General features: G+C 43.3%; 1 protein-coding gene across 4 annotated transcripts in view; it reads right to left on the bottom strand.

Annotated features, from left to right (window-relative positions):
* Positions 1 to 18,006, bottom strand: part of THSD7B (thrombospondin type 1 domain containing 7B) — a 306,528-nt gene that overhangs the window by 190,197 nt on the left and 98,325 nt on the right. For all 4 annotated transcript variants that reach the window (XM_050340404.1, XM_050340408.1, XM_050340405.1 and 1 more), the window contains exons 4-5: positions 11,353 to 12,148; positions 1,376 to 1,627 (exon numbers count right to left, since the gene is read on the bottom strand). In XM_050340404.1, the coding sequence (XP_050196361.1) occupies positions 1,376 to 1,627; positions 11,353 to 12,148 (1,048 nt within the window). The remainder of the gene's footprint in view (positions 1 to 1,375; positions 1,628 to 11,352; positions 12,149 to 18,006) is intronic.

Here is an 18,006-nt window from a genome sequence, read left to right as displayed (position 1 = left end):
CAACAGGTTTGCTTCTACAGAAAGAGAGCAACCTCCAAAAATTTATCAGTGTTACGCAGGTTCTCACCTTTTGGGCTCCACAACCGTTTGCCCTTCAGTAAAGTGCAATGTCAAAAAGTAGAGGTGAGAAAGTGGGCACAGCCCCACGTCTGTTCACTCCCTGATTAAGTCCCAGCCAGTCTGCCCCAATCAGGTGTCACTGCACCCACCCTCCTGCACAAAATCAGCAAGACAATGTGCTAATCTATTGTCTTTGAAATAGATGTGAGCTGGGGCAGGAGCAAAAATCACTCTCTGAGAGCCTTTTTCGGAGGATGTAATCAAGCAACAGAATATTTTTTTTTCCATACTTCCTCTCTTCTGCTGGCAGGGTGCATAAAAATGATCAGCATTTGATTTTGAATGAGCACAATGATACTGAGACACTTTTACAGGTGATGCCTTCCTAAGAAATATATCTTGCAAAGGCTTTATTGAAGGTTTTGGCAGTGTCTGGCAAAGCCCCAGAAACCCACGACTTGGGCACTGAACAGAGCTCCTATTAAACACACTCATGCACAGAGAGGGAGATTTGTCTGAATGCATAAAATATTCTATCAATCCCAAAGCATTTTGCAATCAATCTGAAAACACGTCACACACAAAAAAAAAATCAAGCAATGTTTTATTTTCTTTGCAAAGCACACTATCAACCTCCCATACCAGCCTGGCCAAGCACAGTGGTGTGGGCTTTGCAGACCAGAAAGGGGAGATCCTCTCCTTCTGCCAGAACAAAGATTGCCACAAACCAAACTAGCTCTCAGGGACTGCAAAGTTTCCCATTTCAAGAAGTACCCAAAGGGAAGCTGAGTAAAGTCCAAGCTATTACCTCTGATCAGTTCCCATTTTCCTCAAGCAGGACTGGGATTTTTTTAAGGGGAGATGAAGAGGAATCATTAAATCTTACATAAAATTTACAATTTCAAAGCCATTAAGAGCACAGCCATAGAGACCTGCCCAATCTCTGTGCAGCTGAGGAAATTCTCTGAAACAGCAATCAGTACCAAAGCCCCTTCAGAGAACAAGAGTGTCTGCGCCTAGTTTATAAAATATGAAAATATAAACTGTAGTGGGTGTAATTTAAATTCATTTCTATATATAACTGTAATTATTGTAATAGCAATAACGACAATAGCAACAATTACAAGAACATTACCCACAATAAATAATACCACTAATCACAGTTAACAATGATCAAATCAATGATCTCTCAGAAGCAAAACGCACAACCCTCTCCGTGCACAAACCGAGCAACGAGGATCTGCTTTGCACAAGGCAAGTCACCAAACAGGGGCTTCTTTACTTACAGAAACTGGGCCAAAAGCTCTCACCATACCTGGGGCAGGGCTGCAGCAGCTCCTTCCCTCCCACGCTGCAGGCTTCCCTCTCTTCCAGCTCCGGGCAGGGCTTCCCAGCGCCCACGGCCACGCTCCGCACGCCGCGGCGCCGGCTCCGGAATCCTGGGCTGGGATCTCCCCAGCTGCAGGTCCGGGAGCAGGAGCTCCACGGGGACCACTCGGATGTCTCACAGTCTTTAGGGATGACACAGGACCTGGCGGTCACAGGGACGGGATCTTGCAGGCAGAGGCTGCGACAAGAACACAGTAACAACAGCTGAGAAGGTCTTGCTTAAAAAATGCCTTTCTTCTTTTTCAAGCCAAAGCCCCGAAGAAGAAATCCATGGTCATTTTGGGCAAATCAGAAGACCTGCACCAACAGGAATACAATGAAAGTCAGAGGAGCTCCAGTGCAGTGCGCAGCAAGCTCTGGGTGCAATCTTTCAGGACAAGTAGTTTGTAAATAATATATCTCATTTATTTTGAGTTAAACAGATGAGAAAGGCATTACATTTGTTCCTGTGTAGTCAGAATTTCACAGTTTATCCAGAATGGAAAACAAAATCCAAACTCAAGAGAAATAATGCCACTGGTAACTATTCCCACACCCCATAGACAGGACGAGATGTTCAGTATCCAGCCAGCCAACCAGGAGTCAGCACGTCCTGCTGAGAAACTCTGCTCTTTTAAAAAATAATTAGTCCCACACTAATAAGAACGATGTCAGTTCTGTGAGGCTCTTATCAAACACATGCTGTCAAACAAGGTTAGAGGGTTTTCAAACCTGACAAACCACCACAGACCCAGGAGTGCTACAACTGGGGCTATGCTTTGGGACTCAATTACTCCTGCTGACATCAGGACATGATCTCATTCATCCTGCAGCACACCGGGACACCACACAAGGCCCAACATAACAGGAAACCAAATGCTAAGAGCTGCCAACTGCTGAGGTTTGGTATCAAGATACAAAGTTTCAAAACAACATCTTTAAGGGTTCCAAGATTACAATAAATTTTCACAATATGGAAAATTATGGCAAATGCAGCAAATACTTTCAGGAGAAGACAACCCTGCAGACTGAGGACATCATCCTTCCTTGCTCCTCTGTTTCTGCTGGGGGGGGACCTCACCCTGGCTGCCCCTTCCCTGGAAGTGTTCAAGGTCAGTTTGGATGGGGCTTTGAGCTTTGGATGGTCTAGTGGAAGAATTCCCTGCCCATGGCAGAGGGATTGGAACAAGATGATCTTTAGGATCCCATCCAACCCAAACCATTCTATGACTCTAGAGGGTCACCTCTCCTCCCCCAAAATGGGAGAAAAGCCTTTCTTGTCTCAAAAACCTTGGATAGCTGAGGTAGCAGAGCACACAAGGATGTACCGAAGGAGGACGAGGGATGTTAGAGCAGGGATACCACTGAAGCATCATGAAGGACAGGATGGGGCAGACAGAGACAAAATCCAGAAAAAAACAAATCACCAGGAGAAAACAAGATTTTCTGCCTTCTGCATAGTGTTATACAGATCATGCAAACTGGCCTCTGACATTAAGACCACACATGATGAAGTCAGTGTGAACTCTAAATTTGTCTTCTCCAGCCTCCAGTTGCTTGTGGTCAAGCTTTTGCCAACTGTAAGGAGCAAATACAGGTACACTTAAAGAGGTGTGAAATCCAGAGCTGCTGCCAGGGAACCAGCCATTACCTCCCTTGTTACTACTTACAGCACAGTTTGACCAACTCAACCCCTTCCAAAGAAAATAGACTGGGGCAATCATTTCAGGATTGCCAGGCAGCCTCACCGGCAGGAGCAGAGAAGATAAAGGACATTCACTCGCTTCTCCAGCCTACAAATTGGTCCCCTTTTCACAAAGGTCAATAGGAATATTCCCACTGATACACATCGAGTTTGACTAGACCCTCAAACACCTGCAAAATACGGCATTTAGAGGCTTATATTTGTACTCCAATGTAAAAAAAGGAAAAAAACCTAACAACTTCTTGTCTTAATTTCTTCACCCAGAATAAAAGTCATTCATCTCACAGGTGCTCTGAGCATGAATGCACCAAGGTTTATTTAAACAAGTATGTAAAGTACAAACAGCCTGTGATGTTTGTAGACCCCTCAAAATAAAAATATTCTTGCTTACAATTTAAAAACATGTCTCGCTCCCCTATTACAAGTCAAATGCAACTGATTGCAAAGCTCTCTCTGGAACAAAACAGAACCAAGGACTGAAAAGTAATAATCATTATAAATGTACTTACTAACTCAGGGATTTTGAGTCTTTTTTTTGGAACATCAGGTTAGGTGCAGTCACGTGAATGGTCACTTTCTTTCCCTTTTAATTTTTTTTTCAACAGGTGAGCCACCCATGCCACAAAACACTAACAAGAAAGAATAATTCCTGATTTTGAGTAGATAAGACAATAGCACAGACAAAACACTGCCCTAACTGATGGTACCAGAGAACTCATCTAAGAACACATCACAGAGGGTAACTGATCTCATATTTTAAAGTGTGATCAAAACTCCCCCTTCAGATACCAGTGCAAAAATCCAAATCCATTTCTGGGGTTGCACCTCTGCAAAAGAGATTAAAGTCTTGCTTGATCTTTACTGAAACACTGAACAAAATGAAGCCTTTAAAAATCTGGTTTTGGGATCTTCTTTGAAGTGTGCGTTGCCTGTCCCAATTCTTAGCCAGACAATACCTCCAACACCTCCCCCGATGGATTCAAACCTACGCTGACACTCTGGCTGCAAAAGCCACCCCTGTAGAGAAATCACCCCTGCACTGGCAAAAGCCTTTGCCAAAGGCTGAATAGCAATTTCTGTCCCTGAAAATCTCTCCACTGCTCTTGCTACAAAATAAGATGGCAACTTTGTTGACCTGCAGGTGAATAAGACAGGGAGCTGGCAATTTCCATCCTGCTCAAGAAGGCTTTCGAGGGAGAATTACAAGCAACTGCCTAACAGAAAGAAAATTAATTAACTTGTACCTACTCATTCAGAGCATCCAAGTCAAATTAATTGTGACACCAGGCAACACAAAGACAAATGTAAAAGCACTCTTTTGCATGAAATTCAGACACAGCCTTTCATGTCGCAGATGTATTTAGGACGATCTAATACAGATAAAGCCCAGACATGTGAGACACTCACTGATCTGAGGCTGCAAACCAGACACGTATTTTTGCTGCTGTGGCTGTATCCAAACCAGCAGAGAGAGGAAGGAGGTCCTGGGGACAGGAGACACTACCAGAGTCCTGTTTTCAAATTAATTTTCCACGTATTAATGTCTCAGGTTACATCTTCTACTCGGGAGTGGATCTGGGAACTGTGATATAATAGGGTACTTACACTACTGCTGCTTTTTTCTGTGTTACACACTCGGATTGACACTGTAACTCTACAGGAATTGTTTCCCTGTGCCGAGGTGTCTGCGGTGCAGGATGGATCCATTAGTCAGCAGCAGCACGGAGCCTCAAGTGGCAGAGTGCCCTCTTAGCCTCTTGTGTACTGAAGGGGAATAAACCACTTATTAAAAAACCACAAAACACTCGACCAAGGGAAACCTGCTCATGCCTCTTTTACACTCGCACAGTCCTGGAGCTACACACAGAAGAGCAGAGCAGGGGGAGGGAAAGCAGCTCTGGGTACCAACCACTCCGGCTGCGCAGCTCCACATCCCTCCAGGCTGTTCCCATGGAGCAGCTCTGCTCCTTTCCTGCATCTCCAGTCACACGCACCCAGGAGACACAGTAATTGTGCAGCCCCAAGCTGAACCACACCACCTTTCTGCTCTGGACAAAAAGTAGCTCACCAGAAAATAGCACATTTCCCAGCAGCTCAGCGCCTTTGTGCTCCATGCCCTACAGTCACAGAGCCGTCACATCCACTGCAAGGAAACGAGTGGGAACATGTTTATCAGCTGGAAAAAAAAGCCAGACCATCCAGGAGCTATGCATCAGTAAATCAGGTTGGGCACAGCACAGAAATTAGCCCTGGTTCCCTTTCCCAACCATACCAATGCAATTCCTTACATTACAGGATAAGGCAGGTGGTTACTGTTAAACCTTTTACACTGAAAGGATCATCTCCAAAATGATTTGACACACTGAGAAGCCGTCACCATGGCCATGCTGCTGGTACAAAGGCAGCACCAGGAGGGCAGGGTACCCACTCTGCAGCCAGGCTCTCTCCCAGCACCTCAGGAAGACTCCTGGGAGATGCCTTGCCTGACTGGGGAATCCTGGAGTGAGCTAAGCCACGCTGATAACAACCCATTTTCATTTTTCCTCTTTTTTTATCATCATCTCCTATTCTGTAATCAAGAACCCAGCCCTCCAGGCTGCTGGAATACACACCACCTGCTCTTTGCACTTGGCTAATAATATTAAGGTCTCATAATGGGCACAATATTGACATGTTTCTAACTGCATCAAATAACTTCTTTCCCTTAGAAATCAGCAGTCAATGCTAACAGGCATACTTTCGAGGATTCCTTATGTATTTTAGGGACCTCTAGAGCTGCCAGGAGTATTCTGGGTACAGGCAGTACCATATACTCAATCTGTGCAGCAGAGGTTTTTTTGGCAGAAGAAACATCAGCCCCTTCTGCACCAGGGTGGTGAAGATGGGGAATACTTGCCTGCCATACAACTGACAAAAGGAAAGGGAGCTGGGCATCCTATAATCAAAAAAAACATCAGTAAAGATGTCTAAGGTTTGGTGTCTCCAAAACTTAATGCATCAGATCCTCTGCTTTAATTAAAAGTAAATTCTTCCTTACATTTGCACTGCCCAGGTAGTTTCTGAAATCTTGGGAGTACAGAGGCAGCTGGATCCCATCACAGTTTGAGAACAGAGAAAACCACAGCCATTATTGGACACTACTTCAGCAATCATAGAATCAGAGAGTTATTAAGGTTGGAAATGACCTCTAAGATCATTGAGTCCAACCATTAACCCACCACTGCCAGGTCCAGCACTAAACCATGGCCCCAAGTGTCACACCCACATGGGTTTTGAACAATCCCTTCCAGGGATGATTCAACCACTTCCCTGGGCAGCCTATTCCAACGCCTGACCACCAAAATGTTACTTATGGAAATGAAAAAGCCATCACCACTCCTTTGTTTCACACGCTTTCAATAAAAGCAAAGGAAATGACAGGCAAAACTTATGAAAAGAACACTAGAAAATAAAATCTCCTTCCTCTCCTACAGCTCTGGGATTTGTTTTGAAGCCTGAGCACTGAGGCTTGATTCCTACATCTGCCAGGAGGAATGTGAACATAAAACTCCTCTCCCAGCTCGGAATCATAAGCATCATACAGCGTATCACAGCACAGCATTTCCAGCTCCGGACTGCAGAATTTCGTATTCACCCAGAGAACAGCAGAATGTCAACACTGAAACTGCAAATATTTTTTTCCTGAAAATGTACAACAGTACAGTGGTTACGCACAATCCACTAGGAAATGGATAATGGAAATTTAAATTACAGAGGCAAACAAAAGAGTTAAGTGCTGCTCCACCTCCGCCTTGACAGATGGGTTGTCCCCTGACTGAGTTTGACCTGAATTTTCACTTACAAAGGCAAAGTAAACAGAAAACCCAAATCCAACTCTATTATATCACTGTTGTCATCTCAAATGTAAAATGAAGAGTTTAAGAAATATGTACCTAAAAGACTCCTAATCCAAATAATAATAATAAAAAAAAAACCCCTAAGACTGTTTGATCCTGACTTTACCTTCTGGGTATGCTTAGTGAGCACACACATCAGGTTAGAACATCAGGTTAAATTTATTTAGGACTTCAATGTCTAGCTATGGGCACTCATTTCACTAAACTGCAATTCACTATCTAACCTGAATAACCTTTTTTTTTTTTTTTAAGAAAAAAAAATATACAAACTCAAGTGCCTTTGCCTCACTATTCAGTACATTTTACAACTCTAACAAGACAGGAAATCAAAAACAGCAGAAGTTCCTTGCAACTTTTTCAGAGATTTTTTTTTTTTTAATGCATGGAAGTCCTTATATTTGAATTTGTTACTGGATATGAGATTTAACACAAAATGGAAACATTTTTCTGAACTAAAATGAAATCTGAGTTTGATGTGCAATAGTATGAAAAAGATTTCCAGCTTTAAAAAAATAAGCCTTTAAAAGCTTCAAATCAGATCCATAAAATCATCCTATTTTGATGTTATTCCTTTTATTTTCAAGAATATATACACCAAAACCATTTCTGAGCAGAAGTGCACCTGTCTCAAGGTCTGTTGATGTTCTGCTGTTCAATTGTTGTCACTTGAGGTGTTTTCAGAAAGGTCTGTCCCTCCCTTTCCTTCTCCTTTGCCCCTTTTCCTTCCATTCTGCCAAATGTAGAACCTCCATGCTGAAAAGATATTTCATCAAAAGCATCCCCAGCTCTGTTTCCCTGACACAGAATGTCCAATCTTCCACGTGCTTTTGCTCCTCTCCAAGTAATTCCTATTTACAGTTTTTTACATTTAAAATTGCTAGGATTTTTGCTTTCACCTTTAAGGCTGGTGCAGACACACAGATCATCACAGGACCAATTATTTAAATTTTAAAAAAGTCTTCCTTATAACGCAAAGGACTGTTCATCTCCTTCTGAGGGTGCACCAAAGGGTCCTTTTTGCAGGGTTACATGGCAAACTTAAGCTTCAGTAAAAAACTCAAAACAAGTATCAGGCACATTTCCTGCTGCTGCCTCTTTCACAAGGAAAGGACACCTTTCCCACCTGCCATTCCCATCAAATTCATTAAAAAAGAGGCCAAAATGAATGTCCTGCCCATAAACTGGCCTCTCCCCTTCTACTCTGCTCCTGTGAAACTCCACCAGGAATACTGCATCCAACTTAGGAAGGACGGGGATCTGTTGGGGTGAGTACAGAAAAGGGCCATGAAGATGCTCAGAGGGCTGGAGCACCTCTGCTATGGAGAAAGGCTGAGAGCTGGAGTTGTTCAGCCTGGAGAACTGAAGGCTCCAAGGAGACCTTAGAGCACCTGCCAGTGCCTTAAGGGGCTCAAGAGAGCTGGAGAGGGACTTTGGGAAAGGACCTGGAGTGAACAGACAAGGGGGAATGGCTTCAAACTGAAAGAGGGTAAATTCAGATTAGATATTGGGAAGAAATTCTTCCCTGTTAGGGTGGTGAGGCACTGGAACAAGATGCCTGGAGAAGCTCTGGATGCCCTATACCTGGAAGTGTTCAAGACCAGGTTGGACATGGCTTGAAGCAACCTGGTCTAGTAGAAGGTGTCCTGGGCCAGGGCAGCGGCTTGGAATGAGATGGGCTTTAAGGTCCCTTCCAACCCAAACCATTCTGTGACTCTATGACATAAGAAGTGAATGCATTCAATCTTTTAGCCTTTAAAAACCAGCTTGCACTCAAGGTCACCAAAATCCAATTTTTGGTAAAAGACTGTTCTTTCATGCCAAGGAGTGTACCCTGTATCCTCTCCCCTCGGGGAGCACAGCAGCTGCTGTTGCTGCTCACTGGCCTCACCAGCTGCTCTACAGCCCTGAAATTAGATACCAGTAAATTAAACAACCTAGATAATAAACTGGGCATCTTTGCCACTGCATTATAAATCAGGAGGCAAGATGAGCAGATGGTCCCTCTCCTTTTGAGGCCCTTGGCCAGCTGGGGGTGGTTTGCTGACCATTCCTGTTACCTGCCACTTTGCTGTGAGAACTGGGCAGTGGTGGAAGGCAGGGTGATGGCAGAGCCCCGGCAGACCAGCAGCCCAGAGCCCACCCTTAAAGCATATCCTGGGATATCCCTGTCTCTTGCTCAGTTTTCCAGACATTTAATTTACACCGGTACTTAGCAGTGTCAGTAGAAACGGGAAACCTCGGCCAGGAAAATGCAGAAGCACAAACAAGGTACTTTTTTCCCTGTTTTACAGTAGACACTTGGCTCTCTGCCAGACCCCACTACAGGGTTATGCAAATGCATTTACTCATCTTTATCAGTAGCCAAAATACCATCGCTGTTGTACAGCAACATCTGTAAGATCAGGCCTGTTCTACAGAAGAATGGCAGCAAATACACTGCACAGCAAAACGAGGAGAGCACTACCAGGGGTGCTCAAAGGAAGTCACTGTCGAGGGTATTTGATGTCTGTGACACTCCAGCCCTGGGATTAAACACCAACTGGATTTTGGGCTGGATTTTTAGCTTTGAATTTCAGGTCCAAAAAAAAGAAAGGGAAAGTGTGTGACTAGCTGGATGCTGTAACACGGCATGACCTTTCCTCCTCTACTCAATCAATGGGCTTTGCTCTTGTATTTGGAGTAAGGGATGGGTCAGGCTCAGCTCTGCAGTAAATCTGAGACACAAGCTCAGCAGAAAAAGACTGCCAGAAGGTGGCTAATGGAGCTGTACACTCCCCAAAGCAGGGCTAGATCAGCAAAAAACCCAGAAAGGAGCAAGGAAAAAAGACAGCTCCATCAGGGACAGAGTCACTAAAACCAAAGCTCCCGGCACCCTCTCCACCATCGTCCAGAAACCGAATGTATAACACAGCAGAGAAAACATTTATAGAAAGTTTCCATTCCCATTCTTACAGCAAATATAGCCGTGAGAGTGAAATCAGGATTTCCTTTCCAGAGCCTCTGATAAGGAACGAGATACAAGAGGCAGAACAGCTAACAAGTGTTAGCAGACATAAACCTGCTGCTGGTCACACAGCAGAATAAATCATAAGTGACTCCATTAAAGTCATGCAGCTACACGAGCATAAAATCTGTATATTTAGAATCAGCATATATTTAGAGACGAGTAATACAGTCAAGATGTTAGAAACTGCTGGAACAGTTCACAAAGCCTGACTTTTTTCCAACTGATAAAAAAATAATCCTTCCCTGGCTACAGGTGTAATAGGAGCAGGTTAGAAAAAGGGTGGAATGTGTGTTTTTCACATCAGTGTGTGTGTAAAACCACTGTGGACATTAACAGGGGTAGAGAATTGGACATAAAATCTCTGCCATTTGAGTTCGTGCAAGCGCCAGGAGCTATGGATTGATTTCTGCAAAATTCAGGAGCAGCATTTTTCAAGAACTTCCAATATTCTTGAAAAAACAGAACACAAGAAGATCTCCAGCAATTCTGACTTTCTCAGAAGCCAATCAATTTCTCAGTCATCTGTAGCTGCTGGCACCTGCCCAAATCTGAGCTGGAGTCAAACGGCAGAGCCCAGATAGCTTAAATTTAAATGTGAGAAATGGAGAGAATAAATCTTTCCATTATTTGCTGCACTTTACTGTAACCTTCACATTAGACTTATAGCAAAGTAACCTACACAGACTAAGAGAAATCATTAGACAAAACACTAGATAAGGACAGAAATCAACAACCTCCACCAAAGACAGTCATACCAGTCACCTGCCCTGTATCAGCACCCAAAAGTTATACTCAATAGGAAAGCTCCTCAATAAGGCCAATAACAGGTTTGCTCACTAATTTCTTTCCAAAATACACCTTCTTGCAAATTCCCAAGGCCAAACTTTTCAGACTTACTTTATGCAGTGATGATTTGTAAGAATGAGGGAGTTTAAGCTGGTGCAATTTTAGCCTCTTCTGCCAAATATATGCAGTACATGACTGAGAACAAAATCTCCCTTTCCCACAGCCAGGGCCCAGCAACAGCACGAAGTGATATATAATTCCATTTCCTCAAAACAACAACAAAACAACCAAAAAAAAAAAACCCACAGAAGAGAATTATTAAAAATATAAAATGAATTAAACAGTCACAAATCGCAGAAGAATGCAAAACCTTCAGCACAAGCTAGAAGAGAATTAAATCAAGAAGAGGTCCATAAAGAAACACATAAAAACTGCCATGTAAAGCTCATTTTCTGTGGCGCTGCCAGGCCGAGCCAGCGCTCTGCCCCACAAATCCTCTGGGGATGAACCAGAAGCCGAAGCCCCCTTACCTGAGCGCCGCATGTTTTCCATCGCTCCTTACACACCTGACCTGCCTGGTTTGGTAGCCGATCTCCACCTCCCCGGCGTGGTGGTGGCGTTTGGAGTTGTGAAGTCCAGGCGTGCTTCGCTCTCCAGAGTCCGAACCCAAATCCCGCATATTCCTCCCGGCCGGCTCGACGTCTTTAGGGTGGGGCAGCCGGCATTCGCCCCACGAGCCCACGCGGAGGCTGTAGGTGTGCTCCTCCTCCCCGAGGGGACAGGAGGGAGCTGCACAGGCTCTGGATTCCGTGAGATTGGGGCACGGGGCACCGCCGTAGAGAGGGGGAGCGACGACCGCCCGCGTCCGGTGCTGCAAACTCCGGGCGCAGTCCCTGCCGCACTCAGACCAGCCGGAGAACTCGGACACGACGCAGTCCCGCGGGCAGGGCACCAGGCAGGCTTGCTCGGCCGGCGGCTGCGGTGTGAAATACTCACATATTTCGCTGGCTACCACGGTCCTGTTCAGTCTCTGGAGGCAGCGCACGCTCCGGCGCTGCAGCCCGTGCTGCGCCGTGACACAGGCCTCGGCTCCCGCCTCAGCTCCCGTGCCGGAGACCAGCCCGCACCTGTCCCATCCCGAAACCTCCCACTCGAACAGCTCCAGGTGCCAGTCGCAGACCTTAAAGCACCTCCTCTGGCTCTCGGGTTTGTGCTGCTGGTCGCAGTTGGCGTGGTAGGTCGTCCAGCCCTCGGCGTGGGTGCACCAGACGGCCCGGCTCCGGAGGCCCCCCGAGCCGCAGTCCCCTACGCACCGGCCCCAGTGACCTGCAAGAGAGGGGGTGTTGAGAAATGCCATGCAGTGCCCCTCCCACGGATCTGTCCTGATGCCCGAGAGCAGATCAGAGAACCACACAACCACAGAATGGTTTGGGTTAAAGCTCATCCCCGCCAAACCCCTACCATGGGCAGGGACACCTTCCACTATCCCAGGTTGCTCAGAATCCCATCCGGCCTGGCCTTCGACACTTCCAAGGATGGGGCAGCCACAATTTCTGTGGGCAATCTGTGCCAGTGCCTCACCAACCTCACAGTAGAGAATTTCTTCCTAACACCTCATCTAAATCTCTCCTCTTTTAGTTTAAAACCATTCCCCCTTGTTCTATCCCATGGAAAAAAAATATAAACCACATACAAAATATAAACTATACCTTGTCGTATATTAAAAAGTAAATAACTGCCAGCTGCTCCCCAAAATTGGTTAAATGCTTCCTAAAGGCTGCAAGACCTTTCTCCTCTCAGGGTACTTACATCACTAAACCACCTGGAGAAACTTGGGGGGAAAAAGAAGAAGCCCCACAACACTTCAAATTAAAGGCAAGCCAGGCACATTTCTGTAGCAGTAAAATTCCTCCCAAAGCCTCAGAAAATATGACTACTAATTTTACTTGTACAAATTAATATAAAAATGATCATAAAAGAACAATAATCTAATAGGAAAAGGAAGTCGAGCTAGATAAGAGGAAAACAGTCTTAATAGAGCAATTAGTTAATGGAATAAACTGCACTGGGAAGCAGCTGAATCATCATCTGAAGGCATAAAACGATGTGGTTAAATACGTGAAAATAAGAGTATATTCCTGATGGGAGTTTACAGTGGAGGGAGTGACTTGGAATGGTACTGCAGGATGGGTCCCACAGGGCGCTGCTCCGAGAGCGGAGCCCGACGGCAGAAAAGGCACCTCACGTGCATGGACTTCAAATCACCCTCAGGGTACACTGAGCAAGTAATTTCCACTTGCAGTATGTGGCACTTAAGCCAGTCATTCAGGAAGAGAAATTAAACCAAAATAAAACCCAGCAATGCAATTTTCAGTTCTGGAGCACGTGAACATACAAGTGTAATTGTATGAATCTTACTTGAGGATGTGCAAGAGAACGCCATCAGACAAGGCTAAATAGAAAGATTTGTCTATGAAAATATTATTCGATAAAAATCCACCAAGCCAAAAAAATAATGAGGGCTATAAAGTGCAAAACTGCTGGCAAACTTGAAGAGCAAAGGTAGAGAGAAGCACTCAGGCCGAATCTTAACTATTAAAGGGATTTTGATGATCATCTCAAGGGGGTCTCATCTCATTCCTAAGTTTAAAAACTTTCCAATACCTCATAAAAGAGCCATTTTGCTCAGTGCAAACACTGCATACATAATTCTTGCTTGAAAATACACTGAAAGTGCCTTACCTTTTTTATTTTTTCAAGGCAGAAAATGAACTTGCAACAAATGAGTCGATTTATATTAAGCAATGCTACTCCAGTCAATTTTTTTTTAAATTGATTTTAAAACTACCAGAATCAGTTACATGCTCACACTACAAACCCAAATGCACATAAAACCCAACAGCAGTCCCATAACAGCTGCAGTTGTAATCCCAGGTATTTCATTCAGCCGATGGCGGCTTCGTTGGCAATCCCGTTGTTCTTTCTCCATGAATAGAGGAGTTGATCCTCCAGAGCCAGGGGCTTGACATTGTATAATGAGAAACAAAAATAAATAAATAAAAATGCCTGATCTTCTTTTCACCGTTCAGAAAGGAGGAAAAGTAAGTAGGAGCTGGATATAGCTGAGCTTCTCCTCCAACAGATCCCGTGCTCTTGCCATCCTCCTGTGGGAGCTCCTCCTGCCCCATCCTGCAGGCCAGGGCTGCAGCTCTGCCCTCGGTCAGGCACCTTCTGCCTTGGTGGACAGGCTGAGGCAAGAGGGGTTTGCAGATCCCTCAGGCTTCAGGCAGCTCCAGCTTTTGCTGAGTCCTTCAGGATACATGAAAAATACCTTTGACCCTTTTCAGCCTCCATCTCACACCAAAATGTTTGTCCTTGATACTTCACCTTGATCCAACAGAATATTCTTATTCTAACATCATCAAGATTCAAAATCAGACCTCAGATTACGTATAGACCGTCATCTCCTAAAAAAATAATAGTCAAAATTCTAACCTCAAGTAGTAGGTGGCTTTTTTTCAGCAGAGAAAAGCAACTACCACAAAGATTAAGCATCGCAGCCTAATTGTACCATGAGCCTATTTTATTTCTCTGCAAAGGTAGTTTATTTTTTGGGGATGTGGAAATTTCAGTGCAGGAAAAGCATGGTTTTCACCACTTTGTTTTTAAAGCAAAAATTCAAGAATATATTGTTTCGCTTCAGAACAGTATTTTGCTCATCAATGGGACCTTGAAACACATTACACCAATCAAGGATTTACTACCGCTTTCTTGGGATGGAAAATTGCATTAAAAATAGCATTAAAGCCCCAGATGGAGTAATACAAGGCAGCTGTGGCAGAGGACTGGCCAAATCTCACTCATCAAACCCACCACTGCTCCTTCCCTACTGCACAGAACAGGTCTCTTCAGTAGTTTTTGTACATTTCTGGGTGCTGCTCATGAACTGCTCTATGGAACAGCTGCAGATTTACCACCACTCACATTAACAGGATGGAGAGACAAGCAGCAGAACCCAGAAGCAAGAAGTGGCCATTACTTAATGTCAGATGGGAATTTAGAATGAAAAATTACCAAAAAAAAAAAAAAAAAAAAAAAAAAGTAAGCAAGGACTCGTAAGTAATTACACTGTCGTTGGACATATTACAATTTGCAATTATTCTCTGGCAAACAGGCTAAAAACAGAGCCAAGAAAAAAAAAAGAGCATGAAAAATAAGGTTAAAAATCAGATGAAAAACCCATTACTATAGATCTTTTTCACTTCCTGACGATCTCTTCAGGACGTGGCAGTAAACTTATCCACAATCTTTCACTGCTTAGTTAAATATCCTGTTTAGGAGTTAAATGAGGAGAAGGATGTAAATACTTCCTAGTCAATAGCCTGCTTTGTAATTAGAATTTAATTCTTTTTAGAAGGGTCATGTTAAATTTACACTTTTCCCAAAATAAATCTGAGTCAATTAAAAGAAACATCTCAGCACAATGTGAATAATAATATTAACTACATTAAAAACCCACTGGAATTTAGGCATCAAAAGCCCGAACTTCAGAAAAACATGCTTTACAAATCCCCCATCTAGAATGGGAAGCCACTGGTAATTTAAGCAGAAACTAAACAAAATGAAATAAATTTCACAGTGATCTGCCTGAAGAAAGTACAAAAAAGATGAAGATAAAGGACAGATCATCTGCCTCCTACCTTTTGTAATCCAATCAGATACTGGATGGGTGTTTGAACTCATCACAGCAGGACACAGATGGGAGAAAGAGACTGGGGATGTTCATGGAAACAAGAAGACTGCAGGCTGGATGTAAGGAAAAGCTTCATCCCTGTGAGGATAACCCTGGGAAGAGGCTGTCCCGAGAGACGGCAGAATCTCATCACGGGAGGTTTTCAAGATATGACTGAACAAAGCCTGGTGTGAATTCGATGCTGAACCTGCTCTGTGCAGGAGGTTCAACCAGACAACCTCCCGTGGTCCCTTCTGACCTGAATTACTCTGTGTAGGAGCACCTAAATGAAAACAAGGCCTCGTCCAACAGGGTGCCAAAAAAACCTTTTCCCTAATAAATACCACCGAGATCTGCAAAGTACCAAGGGACATGCAACAGCACAAATAAATCCATTAGTCAACCAAACCAAAGAGAAGGTCAACCAAATCACCACTTCCAAAAATGAGAGGTCAAACAAAACTTGCTTGGCTTGCACAAAAATTGTAGCAGACAGTGGAGTGTCTTTGTTTACAGAAAACTGAGAACAAAGACATCCTACTGTTTCTCACAGAACATCTATAACACTACAAGTAAAGACATGAAAGGGATTAATAAATCAAGACAATCTATTAAAGAAAAACTACACATTGTTCTGTTTGCCATCCTTTATCAGCCAGAAGGAGTACTGTACTATCATCCCACACAGCTTCTCTAATCCCTTTCAAAACATGCAATAACACAGCAATTGTAGTTTATTTGATGCAGTGCACACTGATCTGCTTTTCCTGCCTGCAAGACCTACCTACAGCTACACCATAATTATGTCTGAAAGGGTGCAGTGACATCTGCTCTCTGCCACAGGTCACACACACATAAGGCAAGCAGGGTATACAGATAATAATTACATCTCACAGACAAAATAAAACACCACTACACATCAAAATTAGGTGAGGAATCCCAATAAGATCTGCTTTGTAAATATGTTATTGCTTAATAAGGCTAGCTAGAATAATTATGCTCTGGTTATTGTGACACTTAGTTTAATCCTAACCATTCCACCTTTGGGGAATTCATTCAACAGTCAGCATCTTCCACAATGATTCTGTCCCTGATGCTATGTACTGGTTTTCAAACTTAGGACAAGATCACCAATCAGTAAAACAGAATATTGTGTTAGCCATTTATATCAGGTAATAGATATGTTCACGTTTGATATATAAAACAGAGAAGGACTACTGAAAAAATTAATGGACAAACACTGCAATGGTCTTGTTTTCTATCCATTTTTACCTTCTCTTCCAGTTTAAGTACCAAATTTAGGAGCAATTGCTCTAGACCTTAACAACTTGTTTTTAAACAGAACCTCCCAATTCTTATACATCATTAACAGAGATACACAACTTCACTAATCCCTGACCAAGGAGTAACTCCACGGGATCACTGCAGTGTCCACTTTAACTGAATATTTCTGCTTGATACATCGCATAACCCCTCTGGATGTCATTCCAGCACCCTTCCACCAGAGCACGGTCATGAGAAATGCAAAGCTCCAACTCAGCTTTAACAACTGACTCAGAGAACAGGGGAGCTTTATTCCTGATGGCACTACACCTACCTAATTAATCTTGATTATTACTAATGAAGGCAAAAAATACATTCTACTGAATATGTTTCCTCATAATAACATGTCGCTTTATGAGAAGTTTTTTTATGAGATTTATGTAATTTTAATGTAATTTTATTAGAATTATGCATGTTTTATGAGACTTGGACACACAATTCTTTATTATGAATCAAACTCTTAAAGGTGACGATTCAAATACATTCAATATTATGCCAAGAAAAACAAAAGATTCAGGCAAAGATCTTACAGTCAAATCGGGTTTATTGTAGGTTAAACTCTTTGGGACTAGGTCTGTACAGAGCCTAGGACATCAGATCTGATATGTCTCAGTATTTTATATTACAAAGTAATGTTGTATCGCTGTAGTTGGCAGAACCGCCCACTCCCTCCTGTCTCCTTGCCCTTCATCCACTGCCACATCCCAGACAAAACACAGCTTTTTTTTCCCTGCCTATGCTTAACTGTCTCGATTATTTTTCTATTTATTATTAACAGCAATTCATTAAATCACTTTGTGCTATAATCTGTATGAAAGATTCTATACAAAAGACTATTGTTCTATTTGCAGTGTGCCACACAGGGCATATAAAATTCCTCTGATTCCTGGGATTAATTTTAAATACTTGCAGCACTTTTTTAAACTTTCATGACCTACACAAACGAGCAATTCAGCAGCTTAGTTATTCATCTTATTTTAGATCTGAATAAATGTGAAGTTTAGTGACTTAAAGCCATGCAGCAGTTTGTTCCAATTTTACATTTCAGGTTTTTCCCTTATTATCCCCATGCCATAACACTCAAGACACACTTCAGCAAGAAAGACATTCTGCAGCAGACTGTAATGAA

The sequence above is a fragment of the Myiozetetes cayanensis genome, unplaced genomic scaffold, assembly GCF_022539395.1.
Source record: "Myiozetetes cayanensis isolate MyiCay16 unplaced genomic scaffold, myiCay2020 scf9, whole genome shotgun sequence".
Lineage (NCBI taxonomy): Eukaryota > Metazoa > Chordata > Aves > Passeriformes > Tyrannidae > Myiozetetes > Myiozetetes cayanensis.
This window is presented reverse-complemented; position numbering and strand designations above follow the sequence as displayed.